The sequence below is a fragment of the Lissotriton vulgaris genome, chromosome 10 (assembly GCF_964263255.1).
Source record: "Lissotriton vulgaris chromosome 10, aLisVul1.2, whole genome shotgun sequence".
NCBI lineage: Eukaryota > Metazoa > Chordata > Amphibia > Caudata > Salamandridae > Lissotriton > Lissotriton vulgaris.
The window spans coordinates 603,886,568-603,905,588 of NC_141698.1; the positions used below are offsets into that span (position 1 = coordinate 603,886,568).

The window sequence follows — 19,021 nt, forward strand, 5'->3', positions numbered from 1 at the left end:
GCCCTCCTGATGACGTACCACGACGATTTCACCGCTGGTCTGGTTGCTCCAGACTGGCCCTTGCTCCCTTCCAAAAGAGGAGCACCCCGGACCCTCCTGGTCCACTCCAGACGCCATCTTGACTCCACCGCGTGGGCTTGCCTTTGCCAAGGTTTGTTGCCCCATCTTGGGTCCAGCATCGCCGACAGCAGACACCTGCGTGGGACAGCTCGCACCTCCAGCCTGGTCGCCGACAACGCCTCCTGGTCCGTGTGACTGCAGAGTTCAGCGTCGCCCACTCACCTGGTCGAGGTGACTTCATCCAGTGCCACCCTGGTACCCACACAATCACTGGCTAGTGATTAAGAACTGAGTCCCCTCTGCTTTTAGGTCGTCTCCATCATCGATCCAGGCTTGGATCACACCGAACATCTTCACTGGTCGCCTGCCAGCAACTACTTCTTTCAGGCTCCATAGACTACAACGAGGATTCCCGACGTCTTTTGAACCCTATGCAGCCGCAGCCCCTGGGCTAGGTAACCCGAGCATTTCGGTGCTCCACCGCAGGTTCACTATCCAAGTGTCCAGATCCTTTTTCGTTTTAAGTCTAGCTAGTCGGATTAGTCCGAAAACAGTGACTTTAGAAATACTAGCCTCCATAGACTTTGTCCCGCATCCCGCGTGAGAGTGCACACTCTGCACCCGATCTCCCTAGGCCTCCTGCTCCTAACCTTAGGGTTCAGTAGTGTAGTCCTAGCGATCCTGAAGCCTCTGGATCTTGTTACTTACCTGCTAGTATTTCGCATTCCACTTTTTGTGTATATGGTTTTTCGTGCCCCTCGGGCATTTGTGTAAATTGTGCGACTTGAAGTATTTTCGTAAGAGTTTTGTATTGTGCTTAGCTTCCTGACTCATAAAGAGTTCAGGGTAGACTTGTTATAAATAAATATCCTTTATTTTCATAACAACTTGTGTGGTGTCCTTTCACTTGGTGTTCAAGGGGTATATGTGATGGTAAAACAGCTGGCTTAACACGCCCTCTAGAGTTTAGCCTAAAGACTGCTTTTGTCCACGCTACTAGGATAGCTGGTCTATAAGGTTGACTTACAACCAATCATCAATAAGGGTCGTTTGGTATGATACACAGTGATCACTAGAATAGTGAGCACTATATATCAGGCCAACTTCTCACATTGGTGTGCAGCGGTTGGGATTTGAGCTTGCTGTTGTTTTACCTCGCACATATCCTAAGAATATCATTTGAAAGATCACATAAGTACCAAGGTACATATAACTTAGCATAGCATACTCTGAGTTCTACTGAACCAGCTGTTGTAGTGTAACAGGGCTTAGCACCCCCTGACTACAACTCTTAGCAAGGGATCAGTAGGCAAACCCATAGTGTAGGTAAGTGCACCACTTACACCTCACTAGAAAAGCATGTCGGACACAGGAGAGAACTCAGTGGCTTCCCCTTGTGCCAGTTGACCCTCCACAGGTCATGTCAAGATATGCAGCTCTTAGCTCCCAGGAGATGAGACAACTGTGTACCTCCAGGAAACTAAAACAGGGTTCTAACCCTACCACTCCTTTTCTGATAGGTCTCTTAGAGACTTATGATGCCAGGAGGGCTTCTAACACAGGCCCCCCTAATCCAGATGGGAGCATGCCCCCCTTAGAGGGAACCCTTGGGGACCCTGACCTCAACCTCAATGGAACCGGAAGTGAAGAGGAGGAAGAGGACCAGGAGTTGTCAGGGGATGAGGCAGACAAAGGTCAGGTAGTAGTCAGAAGGCTCACCAAGACCAACTTAAGCATACATGAAAATGGAATTGGGGGACCCCCAGGCCCACTTTCAGGCAGGCTTAACATTGGGAGTAGACGAGTTAGGTCTCATTCCAGAGGCTCTAACAGATCTATTCATACCAATGGCTCTCAGGCATCTTCTCACAGAGGGATGACATCCCCTCAGAGAAGAGAGCATGAAGCTAAGATGAGGGAAGTCAATCTGAGGATTGAAAGGGAAGAACTTGCCCTTGCCAAGGAAAGACTTGCCTTTGCTAGAGAGCAGAAATTGAGTGGGGCAGACCCCACTGGTGGCAGCATTATCCCTAGAGATAAAGACAGGAGTTTTGATACTAGACACCTGAGTAAAATAGTGCCCCCCTTTAAACAAGGGGATGACATCCACAAATGGATGACTGCTTTGGAGAGGGTCTGCACTGTCCAGTGCATCCCCCAGAGTCAGTGGGCAGCTATTTTGTGGCTCTCCTTTGAAGGCAAAGGTAGAGATAAGCTCCTCACTACTAGAGCTGAGGATGCTAACAATTACCAAGTCCTGAGGAATACACTGATTGATGGGTTTGGCCTAACAACTGAGCAGTACAGGTTGCTGTTCAGAGACACCTAGAAAATTCAGTCTCAGGATTGGGCTGACTTTGTTAATTGTGCCACTAAGGCTTTTGAAGGCTGGTTACTGGGAAGTAAAGTTACTGATTATACAGGATTGTATAACCTAATTATGAGAGAACAAATCTTAAGTAATTGTCAAAATCAGTTGTTGCATCAGCACCTTATTGACTCAGATCTGACCTCTCCCCAAGAATTGGGAAAGAAGGCAGACAGATGGGTCAGGACAAGGGTCAAGCAGCAGAACCAGAACCAGGGTGGTGGCCAGAAGAAAGCAGACCAGAAGGGTAATGAGAGTAAACAAAATGACCAGAAGTCTTCCACAGGGCCCCAACAATCTAAGGAGGGTGGGTCCCAGAATTCCCAAAAGAAGAAGAACAATGGTCAGAAGAAACCATGGTGCCAGTACTGTAAAAGTAATACTCACTGGTTTAGTGAGTGCACCAAGAAAGGCCCAGCTCCTACCACTACTGCCCCTATGGCACCTGCAACCCCTAGTTCAGTTAGTAGTGGTAGTGTTCCCCCTAAGACCTTAGTGGGTTTGACATTGGTATCTGAGGCAGGCTCTGACCTAGTCAGAGTACCTACCCAGGCTGTTCTTGTTTGTACTGGGGACATGGATTTGACCCCTACAATAAGTCCCAGTACCCTGGGCAAGTATAGACAGACACCCTTAATCAATGGAAAATTGGCTCAGGCCTACAGGGACACTTGTGCCAGTGTCACTATGGTGACACCAAACTTTGTGGACCCCGATCAGGTCATACTAGGTTCAGACTACCTAGTGACCAACGCTAGCAATGTCACTACCAACCATAGTATGGCACTTGTTAATTTCTCCTGGGGAGGGGTAAATGGCCTCAAAAGGGTTGTTGTTAGTTCAGACCTCCCAGTGGACTGTCTTTTGGGCCATGATTTTGAATCCTCCCCATGGTCAGATGTGGAGTATAGGACTCATGTGGAGATGTTAGGTTTGTCAGCACATGTCCTTGCTGTGACTAGGTCACAGGCCAAGAAATGCCCAGCTGAACTAGTGCTGGATCCTGGAACAATGGACCAGACACTAACCAAGAAGAAGAACAGTAGGGTTAAGGCAGTGCCTTCCCCCTTGCCTCAAGGAGAGGATCAGCTCTCGCAGGAGACTGACCCAAAGACCCCAGAAGGAACTGTCCTAGAAGAGCTTGAGCCTGAACAGGTTGAGTTTCTTGGGACAGGGGGACCTTCCAGGGCAGACTTGAGCAAGGCACAATTAGACTGTTCATCTCTTGAGACCCTCAGACAGCAAGCTGCTACTGAGGCTGCAGGGAATGCCACAGGTGCCCATAAAGTGTATTGGGAAGATGGACTCCTTTACTCTGAGGCAAGAGACCCCAAGCCTGGTGCTACCAGGAGGCTGGTCATCCCCTTGTCTCTGAGAGGTTTCCTTCTCACCTTGGCCCATGAAATTCCCCTTGCAGGTCACTTAGGCCAGAACAAGACTTGGGACAGGCTTGCCCCACACTTTCACTGGCCTCATATGTCTGAGGACACTAAAGAGTTTTGTCGCTCCTGTTGTGGCCAAGGCCCTACTCTCAGTTTTTACTAGAGTGGGGTTTCCTAAGGAGGTTGTCTCTGACAGAGGTGCAAACTTCATGTCAGGATACTTGACTGCTATGTGGAAGGAGTGTGGTGTCAACTACAAGTTCACCACCCCCTATCATCCACAATGCAATGGGCTTGTTGAAAGTTTCAACAAGACCCTCAAAGGGATGATAAAAGGGTTACCTGAAAAGCTTAGGCGAAGATGGGACATCCTTTTACCCTGCCTTTTGTTTGCTTACAGAGAGGTCCCACAGAAGGGGGTTGGCTACAGCCCTTTTGAACTTCTGTTTGGGCATCCTGTGCCTTGTGAAGGAAGGATGGGAGAGACCTCTCAAAAAGCCTAAGCAAGACATAGTGGACTATGTACTTGGTCTCCGCTCCAGGATGGCAGAGTACATGGAAAAGGCATCTAAAAACCTTGAGGCCAGCCAAGAACTCCAAAAAGCTTGGCATGACCAAAAGGCTGTCCTGACTGTGTATCACCCAGGACAGAAGGTGTGGGTGTTGGAGCCAGTGGCCCCAGCAGCTCTCCAAGACAAGTGGTCTGGACCCCATACCATTATTGAGCAAAAGGGAGAGGTCACCTACCTGGTGGACCTTGGAACTCCCAGGAGCCCTCACAGAGTACTTCATGTGAACAGGCTCAAGGCATTTGTCGACAGGGAAGACATGAGCTTGCTCATGGCTACAGATGAGGGACAGGAGGAAGAGAGTGACCCTCTCCCAGACCTGCTCACTCAGAACCCTGATGATGGGTCAGTAGATGGTGTAGTCTTTTCTGACAGCCTCTCTGAGCATCAGCAAGAGGATTGTAAACAGGTTCTTCAATCCTTTAGACAAATGTTCTTTCTGACACCCAGTCAGACAAACTGGTGCACCCATGAGGTGGACACTGGTGACAGTCTGCCTATAAAGAGTAAAATCTACAGGCAACCTGACCACGTCATGGACTGTATCAAACAAGAAGTACAGAAAATGTTGGAATTGGGAGTCATTGAACCCTCAGAGAGCCCTTGGGCTAGTCTTGTAGTTCTAGTGCCTAAACCTCACACCCAAGATGGTAAGAGAGAGATGAGGTTTTGTGTAGACTACAGGGGTCTCAATGCTGTCACTAAGACAGATGCCCATCCAATACCTAGAGCAGATGAGCTCATTGACAGATTGGCTTCTGCCAAGTTCTTGAGCACATTTGACCTGACAGCTGGCTATTGGCAAATCAGGTTAGCTGAGGATGCCAAGGCAAAGACAGCATTTTCTACCCCAGGAGGTCATTACCAGTTTGTGGTGATACCCTTTGGTTTGAAAAATGCACCTGCCACTTTTCAAAGGTTGGTGAACCAAGTTCTCTCTGGGCTGGATGACTTCTGTGCAGCATATCTAGATGATATTGCTGTCTTTAGCTCCACCTGGGAGGATCACCTGATCCACCTGAGGAAAGTTTTAGAGGCTCTGCAAAAGGCAGGCCTCACTATCAAGGCTACCAAGTGCCAGATAGGGCAGAGTCAAGTTGTATACTTGGGCCACCTTGTAGGTGGAGGCCAAGTTCAACCTTTGGAGAGCAAGATACAGGCCATAAAGGACTGGGCTCCTCCAACCACCCAGACACAGGTCAGAGCTTTCTTGGGCCTGTCTGGTTACTACAGAAAATTTGTCAGAAATTATGGAACCATTGTGACTCCACTTAATGACCTGACAAGTAATAAAATGCCAAAGAAAGTTCAGTGGACAGTTAGCTGTCAGAAGGCATTCGATGACCTAAAGCAGGCCATGTGCACTGCACCTATTCTCAAGAGTCCAGACTACTCCAAGCCATTCATTGTCTAAACAGATGCATCTGAGTTGGGTGTGGGAGCTGTTCTTTCTCAACTGAATATTGATGGTCATGACCAGCCCATTGCTTTTATAAGTAGAAGGCTGACCCCTAGAGAGAAACGTTGGTCAGCTATAGAGAGGGAGGCCTTTGCTGTGGTTTGGGCCCTGGAGAAGCTGAGGCCATACTTGTTTGGCACTCACTTCAAGATTCAGACCGACCATAAGCCCCTCTTATGGCTAAATCAGATGAAGGGTGAAAACCCCAAACTTCTTAGGTGGTCCATTTCCCTACAGGGGATGGACTTTACAGTGGAGCACCGCCCAGGGACTGACCATGGTAATGCAGATGGTCTCTCCCGGTACTTCCACTTAGAACAAGAAGACTCACCTGGTCAAGGTTAGTTTAATGTCCCTAAGTTTTGGGGGGGGGGTTATGTAGGAGAGTGGGGTCTGCAATCCTATGGTCACCCCCGATTTTTGCTTTTTGCTTCACTGGTTTACGACTTTCCCTGGCTGTGGGCCTGCTAATCAGACCCACAGCCTTACTGTTCTCTCTCTAAATTGACTCACATGTACCCTAGGTGCATTTACCAATTGGTACTGGGCCACCTTATCAGTCCCTGTACAGCATACCGTAGGTATCCAGGGCCTAGGTGTACCCAGGGCCTACCAGGGGCTGCAGCATGTATTATGCCACCCCTGCTGGCCACTTAAATCTGACACAACTGGCTGCACGACAGCTGGGGCAGGGTGGTGTAGTCACCCTTTGCTTTAGATATAGTATACCTATATCTAACCCTAAAATGGACACATGTATTCCTATCAGTCACTCCTATGGCAGGCCTTAACAATCCTGAAGGCAGAGTGCTTGGAATTATGTGAGATGGTGCTCTGGCATGAGCTGAGTCCGTTTGCAGCTTGCGGAACCAAGTCCTAATAGCTGTTCCATGATAACGCGTACCATATACTCTTAAGTGCATTATAATCCTCGCGGTTATTTGCCAACTTTGGTATCGCTTTATCAAAACATGTCGAGTAAGGTGTCATACGATTTGGAATACTAACCCCTCGCCAATTCTGGCGACGGGGTTAGCATTCCACCCTTCTAGAGGAACACGACATGTGTGTAACTGTGAACCCCGGTTAAAGTTAACTCGAGCCTCAGCATCACAAAATGGATGCTGCCACCACAGACACAAGTCTGACCTCCTGCTGCTGGGAGTCCTTCCAGCGAGGAGAGCTTGGACAAAGGGTTTCCTGTCCGGGGCGATGCTAGCACCATCCCAGACAGGGTTTTGTGTATCCCAGGTAGGCAGGGCTGAGAGGAAGGTGACTGCAAGTGGCACCCCGGTGCTCACTGTGCATATGCCGGCTAAAACCAGTTCCAGGGGCACCCCAGCCCCTGAGCTGGGGAAAGTCCGGACAAGGGAGAGGGGTGTAACCACCCCCCTCCTGGTCCCACCCATGGGCAGGACCTAGTCGCGTGCCAGCCCCTTTTCTTAGAATAAAGGTAGGAGCGGGCCCCCTTCCCAAATTAGATAATCTTGAATCTTGAACTACTTTCCACAAAAGGAACTCTTGACTTTCTTTGAAGACTCTCCCTTGCGGCTAAGGAGTAGCCACCCTGCACCCGCAGGCACCACCTAAGCATCGCGGTTTGCTGCACGTCCATCCTCCGGATCAAGACTGCCCAGCTCGACGAGACCCGGATTCCCTGGCATCTCCGACCTCTACCTGCATCATCAGCCCAGATGAGATTCGTGGGTGTGACGAGACCTGAGGGACCGGCCATCTTCTGAAACTGCACGACGCTTAACCAGCACGACCGCCGAGGGATCCTCGAGTGAGTGCACTGGGGTTTGAGAAACCCTAACCCTGAGCAGCTCCAGCACCGAAGTCCAGCCCCCCAGCATCCACGAGATCTGCGTGGGGCCCTTCTGCTCTTTGCTGCTCACCGCGTTGTCCGGTCACTTGCCCGTTGGCTAGTGGCCCTCCTGACAACGTACCACGACGATTTCACCGCTGGTCTGGTTGCTCCAGACTGGCCCTTGCTCCCTTCCAAAAGAGGAGCACCCCGGTCCCTCCTGGTCCACTCCAGACGCCATCTTGACTCCACCGCGTGGGTTTGCCTTTGCCAAGGTTTGTTGCCCCATCTTGGGTCCAGCATCGCCGACAGCAGACACCTGCGTGGGACAGCTCGCACCTCCAGCCTGGTCGCCGACAACGCCTCCTGGCCCGTGTGACTGCAGAGTCCAGCGTCGCCCACTCACCTGGTCGAGGTGACTTCATCCGGTGCCATCCTGGTGCCCACACAATCACTGGCTAGTGATTAAGAACTGAGTCCCCTCTGCTTTCAGGTCGTCTCCATCATCGATCCAGGCTTGGATCACACCGAACATCTTCACTGGTCGCCTGCCAGCAACTACTTCTTTCAGGCTCCATAGACTACAACGAGGATTCCCGACGTCTTTTGAACCCTATGCAGCCGCAGCCCCTGGGGTAGGTAACCCGAGCATTTCGGTGCTCCACCGCAGGTTCACTATCCAAGTGTCCAGATCCTTTTTCGTTTTAAGTCTAGCTAGTCGGATTAGTCCGAAAACAGTGACTTTAGAAATACTAGCCTCCATAGACTTTGTCCCGCATCCCGCGTGAGAGTGCACACTCTGCACCCGATCTCCCTAGGCCTCCTGCTCCTAACCTTAGGGTTCAGTAGTGTAGTCCTAGCGATCCTGAAGCCTCTGGATCTTGTTACTTACCTGCTAGTATTTCGCCTTCCACTTTTTGTGTATATGTTTTTTCGTGCCCCTCGGGCATTTGTGTAAATTGTGCAACTTGAAGTATTTTCGTAAGAGTTTTGTATTGTGCTTAGCTCCCTGACTCACAAAGAGTTCAGGGTAGACTTGTTATAAATAAATATCCTTTATTTTCATAACAACTTGTGTGGTGTCCTTTCACTTGGTGTTCAAGGGGTATATGTGATGGTAAAACAGCTGGCTTAACACGCCCTCTAGAGTTTAGCCTAAAGACTGCTTTTGTCCACGCTACTAGGATAGCTGGTCTATAAGGTTGACTTACAACCAATCATCAATAAGGGTCGTTTGGTATGATACACAGTGATCACTAGAATAGTGAGCACTATATATCAGGCCAACTTCTCACATCCGGACCCTCAGAGGTAGGAGGCCGGTGGTCCGAGGGCCAGGCGGCCGATTGTCTGGGCGGCTGGTTCTTTGATGCTTTGGACCGTACGTCCAGGGGATCCCAGACGCTCATCAAGGTTTGGAGCCAGCTCGCTAGGAGGCCAAAGGTGTGATCGAAACCAGCCCCCAGGGATAGTTCAGAGGTGTGAGGGGAACCAGTTCCTCGGAAGGGGGCCGGAGGTGTGATTGAAGTCTTGGTTTCGGGTACTTGGTGGGTCTTTCACCCCCCGGGCGGGTCCGGGCGCGCCGGATGCGCACGCCTGGCTGCAGCCTGGAGCGGCCACGGGCTGCCGAAAGGGAAGAAGGCGGCCGGCCGGCCGGAGTGGCCAAACATGGAGTCTGACGGTAACGTGCACGGGTGCAGGCACGCGGTCTGGAGATCGGCTCATGTCCGGGGTAGAGGCGTCATGTACAGTTCTGAGTGGACTGGGGTCAGGTCCATCAGTAGTTCTTGGGTTGCGGGGATCAGAGAGGACCACGCCATGAGGCCGGGTCCAACAGGCGTATTTACAGAGATACTTCCTGCCTTACTTTACATCCTGGCTTCAACATCTTACCTCTGTAAACTTATATTACAATAAATACTTACTTGAAACTACCACCTCTGGACCCTTTTATCATTGTAACACTAAGCAATATTCAAAGCCCTTTCTAATGTTGGCTCCGTGAATATTTTTCTTGTATCTTCATATTTATTAAATATTAACTAATTGATTCCTAAGGATCTCTTCATGCAAGTCTTTTAACTTGTAAACTGAGGCCAGAGTGCATAATGCTTCTGCATAGGTTGCATGGTTTCTCAGTCATTCAACCCCTGCACATGAAACACTTTCTTTCTACCACAGTGTGTTCTTCAGACCTAACTTTTATTCCAGTAATTTTAATGCTACCACAAATTCACCTTCACCTTTACCTTCCTGCCTCGTGTCATCCCATCAACCATAACATTATTACATGCTGGCAGAGTCAAATGTTTCAACATTCTATTTCCCCTCCACACTATACATAAGCATAGCTACCTTCCTTTTTGACACCTATGTGTTCCAAGTATGTGTCAAAGGTTTACCGCCATCCAACCCACTGCAGAACAGTTTTTTCTGGAATGATTATTAAAGTATGACATTTTCCTAATGAATATCCATCGCTATCCATGGGCAACCCGCCAAGATGAAATGCGGTCTTATAAAAACAATGTGCCAAATAACAAGACCGTCAAAGAAGTTGCTAAATACCTTATTGAAATAAAGTAGCCATCTTTGTTCTACACCTACTGTATATTTAAAAATGAAAAATTAGCCACAGTTGTATTAGGGCCTTATTATGACTGCAGTGGTTTATTGGACTTCCGTAGTCGTGGTGGCGGTCCACCTGCCATTTTCTGCCTATGGAGGTTGGACCGCCACAGAACCACTGCTGCCACCAGGGATCTGCGATCCCTGGCAGTCTTGCAGCGATGTGAGGCTGGTAATATGCTGGCGGTGTCACTGCAGCACCCTCAAGCATATTACTAGTATCCTCCCTGCCACAGTTTTCATGGCGGTGAACATGCCATAAAAAGGTGTGGCAGTGAGGACACAAATGGGGCCCTACCGAGCCATGCGCCATGGAGTGCATGCAGGGGGGTACATGTTGCGTTCTCCTGTATGCATGCACCCCAGTTCCTGCATGGCAATCCATGCCCTGCAGGAACAGCCTTTGATGCTCCCATTTTGGTGTCTATTTGAAAGGCACCACCATGGGACCCCCAAAGAACTGCCCACCAGAGACTTTAAAAGTCGTACTCTAGCAGACGGTCTATTTGGCAGTCTTGAAACGGGGCGGCGGGCATTGCGGTCCAGATCAGAGACCGCTAAAGTCAGAATATGGCCCATATCCTTCATGGAGTATCGATTGCAGAAAGTAAATAGAGTAAATTAATTGTTGTGTGCTACCTATAGAGAGTCCGGGACAGTAACATGGTAAGCACACAACACCCTAAGTTTGTGATCAGTTTCAACACTGCTTGCAACGGGATCCAACACAGTCAGAGGCAGACTTCAAGGCTGTTCTTCCAGTAGACCTAATGCCACCATTTTCACGAAAACAGTAGACAACAACGCCTGTAAAGCTATTGTTAAACCTTTCAAAATACCATCGACGTGCCAGATCTAACAGAGAACTGGTTAAAAACACAGCCCGATGTTTATTGTTCTCTGCTCTCACTGGGGGTTCTATATTGTCCATGAACATAGTGGTTAGACCTACTGAGCGTCTACCGGCGGACAATCCTGACATCCAGCTATCCTTTCGGGGTCTGCAGCTCGTTGTCAGCGATGAAAAGCGGTCAGAAGGATCGTGAGGCCCCGCTTTCACAGTCTGTATTCATACTGAAAATCGAGATCAATAGAGCTTTTGCCATTCTGCTCTGCATGAGGTTTCTGTCCTCCCTGAGCTCGCCTTAGGACAACGGAGCATTTAGTTGTGTTCAAGCCTAATCTTGTACCATGCAAGAGGCATTTTTTATTAGGAAGTTTAAATTCAGTAACCAGAATACCTTACCTCGCAACACGTTTTGGCTTGTATTTGGCACTTGGGCCATGAATTTTCTAAAACGTGCTATGTGTCTGTGTCTACAATGATGAGACTCCGAGCTTTGTGTTTAATACGCCTGTAGGACACCTGCTCCCAATGTCACTGTTTCCCATGGTCCCATTCCTATACCTGCCGCCTGGAGTAACTAACCTTGCATCACCTGACCCAGTTCTCGAAGCATCTGGTAATGTCTCCAACGTGCGCGAGGCTTGTCCTCGGTGATGACCTCTCCTTTGAATACTCCTGGGAAAAACCACGGCTCGATTTTTGTGATCACAGCTTTCAAGAAATACATTTTGCAGACTCCAACAAACCCTGAAGTTTTCCTCAAGAAAGGACTCCTCGTTTTGTCAACAACTGCTTAATCAAAAACGTATTTAAAGTAGAACAGCAGCAGTTACAATTGGCACAAAAAAACCTTGTTACATTCAACATCAAACATTCCAATTCTATAAAATTTCATAGAGAACTTAAGAGTATCATTAGCTGACAATTACAGAGAAAATGTAACAGCCAAGGAGGGCACTGAAGTCCACAAAGCGTCACTGTATAGTTAATCAATCAGTGGAAGCGGGAGAGATACCCTTCAAACATCTTAGGAGGAAGGGAGACCGGGTGCAAGGTCACAGAAGAATGACATTATCTTGTCCAGGAGTCTTTGAGAAAGTGGGTGCCTAACGTGAGAAGAGACCTGCGCTTCCGAGACGCTGAGCGTAATCCTCCTTCCACAAGATGGAGCCCAGCATGACCGCAAGATCAGCCCGGGAATCCAGCATGCTGCTTCCGCCCACCACCACCCCAGCCTTCTACCCCTACGGCAATCTCCACCTCCATCTCGGGAATCCCTACAGACCCAAGACCACTGCCCGTAAGTGCAACACCACCTGAACGCCTGACTGAACGATGGCAAAAATGTCATGCTCTGTAAATATGTAATATATAACTGTCCAACCCTAATCGCTTTTTATAATGTGATCTTGAGTGAATTTGTAACATGTATATATGTAACTCTAACCACTAGTATCTGTAGTAGACCTATGTACTTACTACCATTCTTATGTGAATTTTGAGTTTTTCTGTTTGTAATTTTTTTATGTAACTTATGTACTCAGATGTCCTTATGCAATGTAACTGGTTCTTTTGTGAAGTGCTCTGACACCTTTGAGTAAAGTCTGCGCTGTATAAAATCGCATTAAATAAAAAAGTTAAATAAACTATGCCCAGGTCAATTTGGGTTTTGAATACTTCTCAGGGTGTCCTCCTTTAACTGACAACCCTGAAGCCATAATTATTAATGAAGAACAATTTCTTCTTATCATACTGCATTTTGATTAAAAGCATAAAAACATACAAACTTGTTTAAAAAGGTTTTATGACAGAAGCATGCATGGCTAAGCCACGCGTGTCTCTACCAGGCAGCCCGAACCATGATTGCGTCTCAATGACACATTCCTTTACCACGCAAACCTTTACTACGCAATTTCACTGTAAAGGCATGAGTGGTAAGGGGGTATGCGTGATTAAGATCTCCACTACTTCGACCCCCCCTCCCAGCTCTAAGCCCTAAAAATCTATCCCCCTATCTCGCCCCCCTCCGCCATAAGGCCTAAAATCTGTCCTGACCATAAGACTGCCTTATCCCCTCTCCCCACCCTGAGGCCTAAAAAACACTGCCCAACAATAAACTACCCTCACCCCAGTCCCTTGGCCCTGAGCCCTAAAACTTACCACTGCGCTGTCCATCAAACTACCCCAACCCCTTCCACTGTCATGAGGCCCAAAACCATGCCCCCAATTAAAAGCAACCCTCACTCCTAAAAACTACCCCTCCACTTACCTGTCCGCGTCCAGAGCTTCTTGTTCTGACGCTTCCTCTTCTGCTCCCCACCCATCCTAAACACTAGACCGCTATCCGCCTTCACCACGCATATAAACAACATCTCTGGTGAGATTCTCAATAATTGCCACAAGGTTCATATTTTAATATCTACCAGATTGGGTTTTGCAAATACTTTAGGTAAAGCACAATAAAACACTGGCCTCAGGAGGAAAGGATGGAAAACATGCATTACCTGGAATAGCAACCAAGTTCTGCAGCTCTTGCTTCAGGTCCATGATGTCTTTGCACAGCTGGATGTCATCAATCCTGGGAAGAGAAGGTCAGAAGGTCAAGACATGCTGCCTTGTTACTGCCCTGAGTCACAACACAAAACAGATAAAACAACCTGCTACACGAGAGACTGGCCCTGCTGCGTGATCCGGGGAGCTTGTTAATGACCAAACGATTTCCAGATTAAACAGCGGGCCAGCAGCAGTCACCCACGCAGATCAATACACCACGCAGCGACAAAGGCTCTTTGCAGTAAAACGCACTGAAACTTCACCACACACACAAAGCGATTGAAAAGTCCATGCGTGCGGGGGATCTTACATGCGCTTCTTGAATTAAGGTAGAAAGAAATTGTTATCCCTGTATTTTAAATAGCATTTTCTTGATACAATGGCCGCACTCTTTTACAGAGCATAGATCTCACGAGATCATGTGGCGCGCGAGCGGAGGAGCTGTGCAGAGTTCAAAGGACCCTGCTGTTCACAGCAGCCAATCCGCTGCACAGCGCATACCGCAACAATGTGCCCACAGTGGCAGAGGCCCTCTCACAGCCCTCCTGTCTTGGCTGCTTATTTTCAAAAAATCATAACATTTTCAGACAAGTTTTTTTTAGGAATCTTTAATGAGTGCAACTGGAATTATAGACACATGCTGCTGCTTTGGCGGTTGCTCAAGGCAGGCTTCCTACACCCCCCTACCCCCTGCCCACAGGCAGACTTCCTGCATCTCCCCTCCACCCCTTGCCCACAGGCAGACATCCTACACCACCCCCCACCTACCCCTTGCCCACAGGCAGGCTTCCTACATCCCCCCACCCCTTGCCCACAGGCAGACTTCCTACATCACCTCCACCCCCTTCCTGCCCACAGGCAGACTTCCTACATCCCCCCACCCCTTGCCCACAGGCAGGCTTCCTACATCCCCCTACCCCCTGCCCACAGGCAGACATCCTACACCACCCCCCACCCACCCCTTGCCCACAGGCAGACTTCCTACATCCCCTCCACCCACTTCCTACCCACAGGCAGTCTTCCTACATCCCTCCACCCCTTGCCCACAGGCAGGCTTCCTACACCCCCCACCCCTTGCCCACAGGCAGACTTCCTACGTCCCCTCCACCCACTTCCTACCCACAGGCAGTCTTCCTACACCCCTCCACCCCTTGCCCACAGGCAGGCTTCCTACATCCCCCCACCCCTTGCCCACAGGTAGACTTCCTACATCCCTCCACCCCTTGCCCACAGGCAGGCTTCCTACATCCCCCCACCCCTTGCCCACAGGCTGACTTCCTACATCCCCTCCACCCACTTCCTGCCCACAGGCAGACTTCCTACAGCCCCCCACCCCTTACCCACGGGCAGACTTCCTACACCCCCCCACCCCTTGCCCACCGGCAGACTTCCTACATGCCCCCACCCCTTGCTCACAGACAGACATCCTACATCCCCCCACCCCTTGCCCACAGGTAGACTTCCTGCACCCCCCACCCCTTGCCCACAGGCAGACTTCCTACATCCCCCGACCTCTTGCCCACAGGCAGACATCCTAAACCACCCCTTGCCCACAGGCAGACCTCCTACACCCCCCCACCCGCTGGCATGCAGCAAGCGACCCTAGACAGCAGCCACACAGGACCTGGGCGAAAGTGCCTGTATGTATGGGGCGAATCCCTGGTTAGGTGAACTACATTTTGAATTAAAAAACCTGGGTTTCACCAGGAACATAGAAATACGACTACAGTTTTACCGCAATAGGATGATTGAATTCTGTCTTTAATGCAAAAAGGGGAAATTATATGCAACGTTTATGCACAGTATCATCTTTGTTAGCAAAGTAATTGCTTTTTGATGAGTACAGCTCACTAATCCTGCACTGGTGCACACAAACTCTTGCCTCCATCTGTGTCTAGCCGGCCTTCTTTGACAACCGTAACATATGTTACACTTACTGATATTTTCCAGAACATCTGATGAAAACCCAGGTCTGTGTCAGCAAATCTGTGACTTTTGGTCACCCTTACCTGGGGTGGTGTAGAAATGTGACTCCAAGCTCTTGAGTGAAGTGAACTGTTGCTGAATTCAATGGGCCAGGTTAGCAAAATCATTGGTGGGGCCCATGTCACATGACCCAGTGTTCAGTCCAAGTTGGGAAGAGTTTGAGGTATAAGGCAGTGCAGTGAGCTTGTCCATTTCAAATAATGTAAGCAGTGTTATCTATTGTTTAATGGGACAAATCTACCAATTTAATTGCCAAATCTATGCCCTGTGAACAAAAAATGACCGCCTCCCTTTATACAAGGGCGTGGGCCTTTAATGGCCAGTATAGACTGCTATGGCGGGCTCTAAGGGTATTAGAACACTCCACCCCTAGAGGGCGGAATGTCCTAATTATAAAAACCAAGGGGCATATTATCAAGCCTGGGCGATAAAATTATCGCCGCTTTATCGGCAGGAAACTGCCAATAAAGTGGGGATAATGGGCTTGATAATATGCTCTATGGAATTCCAATCGAAGCTCATGTTAAATGTGAAGGACATCTAACATGAGCTTCAATTGGAATTCCATAGAGCATATTATCAAGATCATTATCGCCACTTTATCGTCAGTTTCCTGCCGATAAAGCGGCGATAATTTTATCGCCCAGGCTAGATAATATGCCCCCAAGACCTTCCAGATCTCGAGGGGAGGGCGAAATCCCCAAGGCTTTGTTCAACAGCTAACAGCCATATGCAGGGACACAGCTGTTAGCTACTGAACATTCACAGCAAGAGCTGTGAAAGGGGGCTGAAGTCAGCCCATGGTTCTCCATGGGTTTGACTGAACTGCTTTTTCAGGTAAAACACCTTCACAACGCAACTTTCATTCCGCATACCTTCACTCCGCATACCATTACAACGAAAGTACCATTACTCCGCAAAATATTACAACGCATGCCATTACATCTTATATGCTTTTACCATGCATGCTTTTACAACGAAATTCGTTGTAAAAGCATGAATGGTAAAAGCATACGTTTTTAATATTTAAGTGTAAGGTAAGTATATGGTTTTGGGGTACAGGGGTATTTTTAGGGTTCAGGGATAGGTTTGGGTTTGGGGTACAGGGTTTTTTTTAGGGTTCAGGGCTAGGTTTGGGTTTTGGGGTACAGGGTTTTTTTTAGGGTTCAAGGATAGGTTTGGGTTTTGGGGTACAGGGGTATTTTTAGGGTTCAGGGATAGGTTTGGGTTTTGGGGTACAGGGTTATTTTTAGGGTTCAGGGATAGGTTTGGGGTACAGGGGTATTTTTAGGGTTCAGGGATAGGTTTGGCTTTTGGGGTACAGGGGTATTTTTAGGGTTCAGGGCTAGGTTTTGGTTTTGGGGTACAGGGGTATTTCTAGGGTCAGGAAGGGTTAGTGTTGAAGGGTGGTGGGGTAGGAGTAAGGGTGGGTTAGGATTTTGGGGTGCTGGGGTATTTAAAGGGATCAGGGTGGAATTCGTTTTTAGGGTGAAAAGAGTGATTTAAAAAAATATTATATATATATATATATATATATATATATATATATATATATATATATATATATATAAAAATATATTTCTTCAAAAAATAAATTAAAAAACATATATATTTATATACATATGCATTATTAAGGATATATATATATTCACTGAAAAAACCATAGGTTATAGACCATATATAGTTAGGAATTAGCATTTACAAAACCTTAATTTACTCGCACAAAACCATAGAAATTCGCATATATAGTTAGTTGCAATAACTATATATCGCGCACCCGCAATCCACTGCTGATGATGTCACATATTACATCATTCATGACATGGTCAGTGACATCACTGATGACATCACTGATGACATTATCCAATGACTGTATGTTTCTGTAAAGTTAAAATATGTCTTACATATTGAAGAATGAGTGGATGTATAAGTGTCTGAATGAAGAATTTAGTAGGTGCATGACTGACTGTATGAGAGAGTGATTAAATGTGTCTCACTGAGTGCATGGGTTAGTGACTAAACTGTCTTAATTTGTGCATCATTATGTCTGTTGTTCTGTAAACTGCTGCATGTGTTAATCAGTAGCTATATGAGTAACTATATGGGTTATTGATTGGTTGCCAAGTATTTGTATGGGAGACTGAGTATGTGTGTGGGTGGCTGGGAGGTGTATGACTCTGTGCATAGATGTGTGAGCAGTTGTTTCACTAGATGTATGGGTTCAAAAGTGCATGTGGAAACAGCTGTATGGGCGGTTGACTGTGTGCATGAGTGTATTGGTGAGTGAATGGATATCTCAGTGCTACATGTCAAAGTAAGTACATATGTAAAACACAGTACATGTGAGAGTTGACATATGTAAATAACTGTGCATAAGAGCCAGTGAATGTGTGAGTGGCTGTATGGATCATTGTGAACTTGTATCAGGGATTGTATAAGAGAGTAAATATGTGTTAGTATATGTTTGAATAAGTAAGGTGTGTATAACTGTATGGTTGAGGAAATTGAGGTGTGATTGATTCTTTGCATGACTGACTAGGTGTGTGAGTAACTCCATGGATGAGTGACAGTCTGTGAGTGTCTGTTTACACTGATTGTATCTAAGGTTATATTAGAGTCGGAAGAGGTTCATTGTATTATCACATAAATGATATCATCAGTGATGTGATCAGTAATGTCAAATGAGATGTCATCAGTGATGTCATCAGTGATATCATTCGAGATGTCATCAGTGATGTCACTGACCATGTCATGAATGATGTAATATGTGACATCATCAGCAGTGGATTGCGGGTGCGCGATATATAGTTATTGCAACTAACTATATATGCAAATTTCTATGGTTTTGTGCGAGTAAATTAAGGTTTTGTAAATGCTAATTCCTAACTATATATGGTCTATAACCTATGGTTTTTTCAGTGAATTTTCTAGGTTTTGTAAATGCTAATTCCTAACTATATATGGTCTATAACCTATGGTTTTTTCAGTGAATTTCAATGGTTTTTTAATAGCAAATATCAAAAGCTGTCAAATGTCAAGTACGTGATAGGTAAAAACATTTTCGTGTTTATGCACGCTGATGTGCTTTGAACGCTGCCCCCCCTCCCCCCCTCTTTTCTCTTAGGAGTACTCTCTCTTTGCAGATAGTGAAGGGTAGTTAACGCAGGCCTTTGCCCCTGTTGTAATCCGTCGTCCCTGCTTCTCTCTCCATTTGATTGATTGTTATCCAAGCATTTACTGTTTTAGAATTGGTTCTCTTTGGTTCATTCTCTATTTACAAACAAGCACAGAGTCGCAATACTCTGTTTAGTCTTTGCAGATAGTGAAAAATCGTTTAAAAAAACAAAAGGAATCGAGCAAAA

At 47.4% G+C, this 19,021-nt stretch overlaps 1 protein-coding gene across 1 annotated transcript in view; it reads right to left on the reverse strand.

The window, feature by feature from the left end:
- The window catches only part of BMERB1 (bMERB domain containing 1), an 821,757-nt gene that overhangs the window by 171,319 nt on the left and 631,417 nt on the right, over window positions 1-19,021 (reverse strand). The window contains exon 3 of the mRNA XM_086941442.1: window positions 13,625-13,698. Coding sequence (XP_086797568.1) covers window positions 13,625-13,698 — 74 coding nt within the window. The remainder of the gene's footprint in view (window positions 1-13,624; window positions 13,699-19,021) is intronic.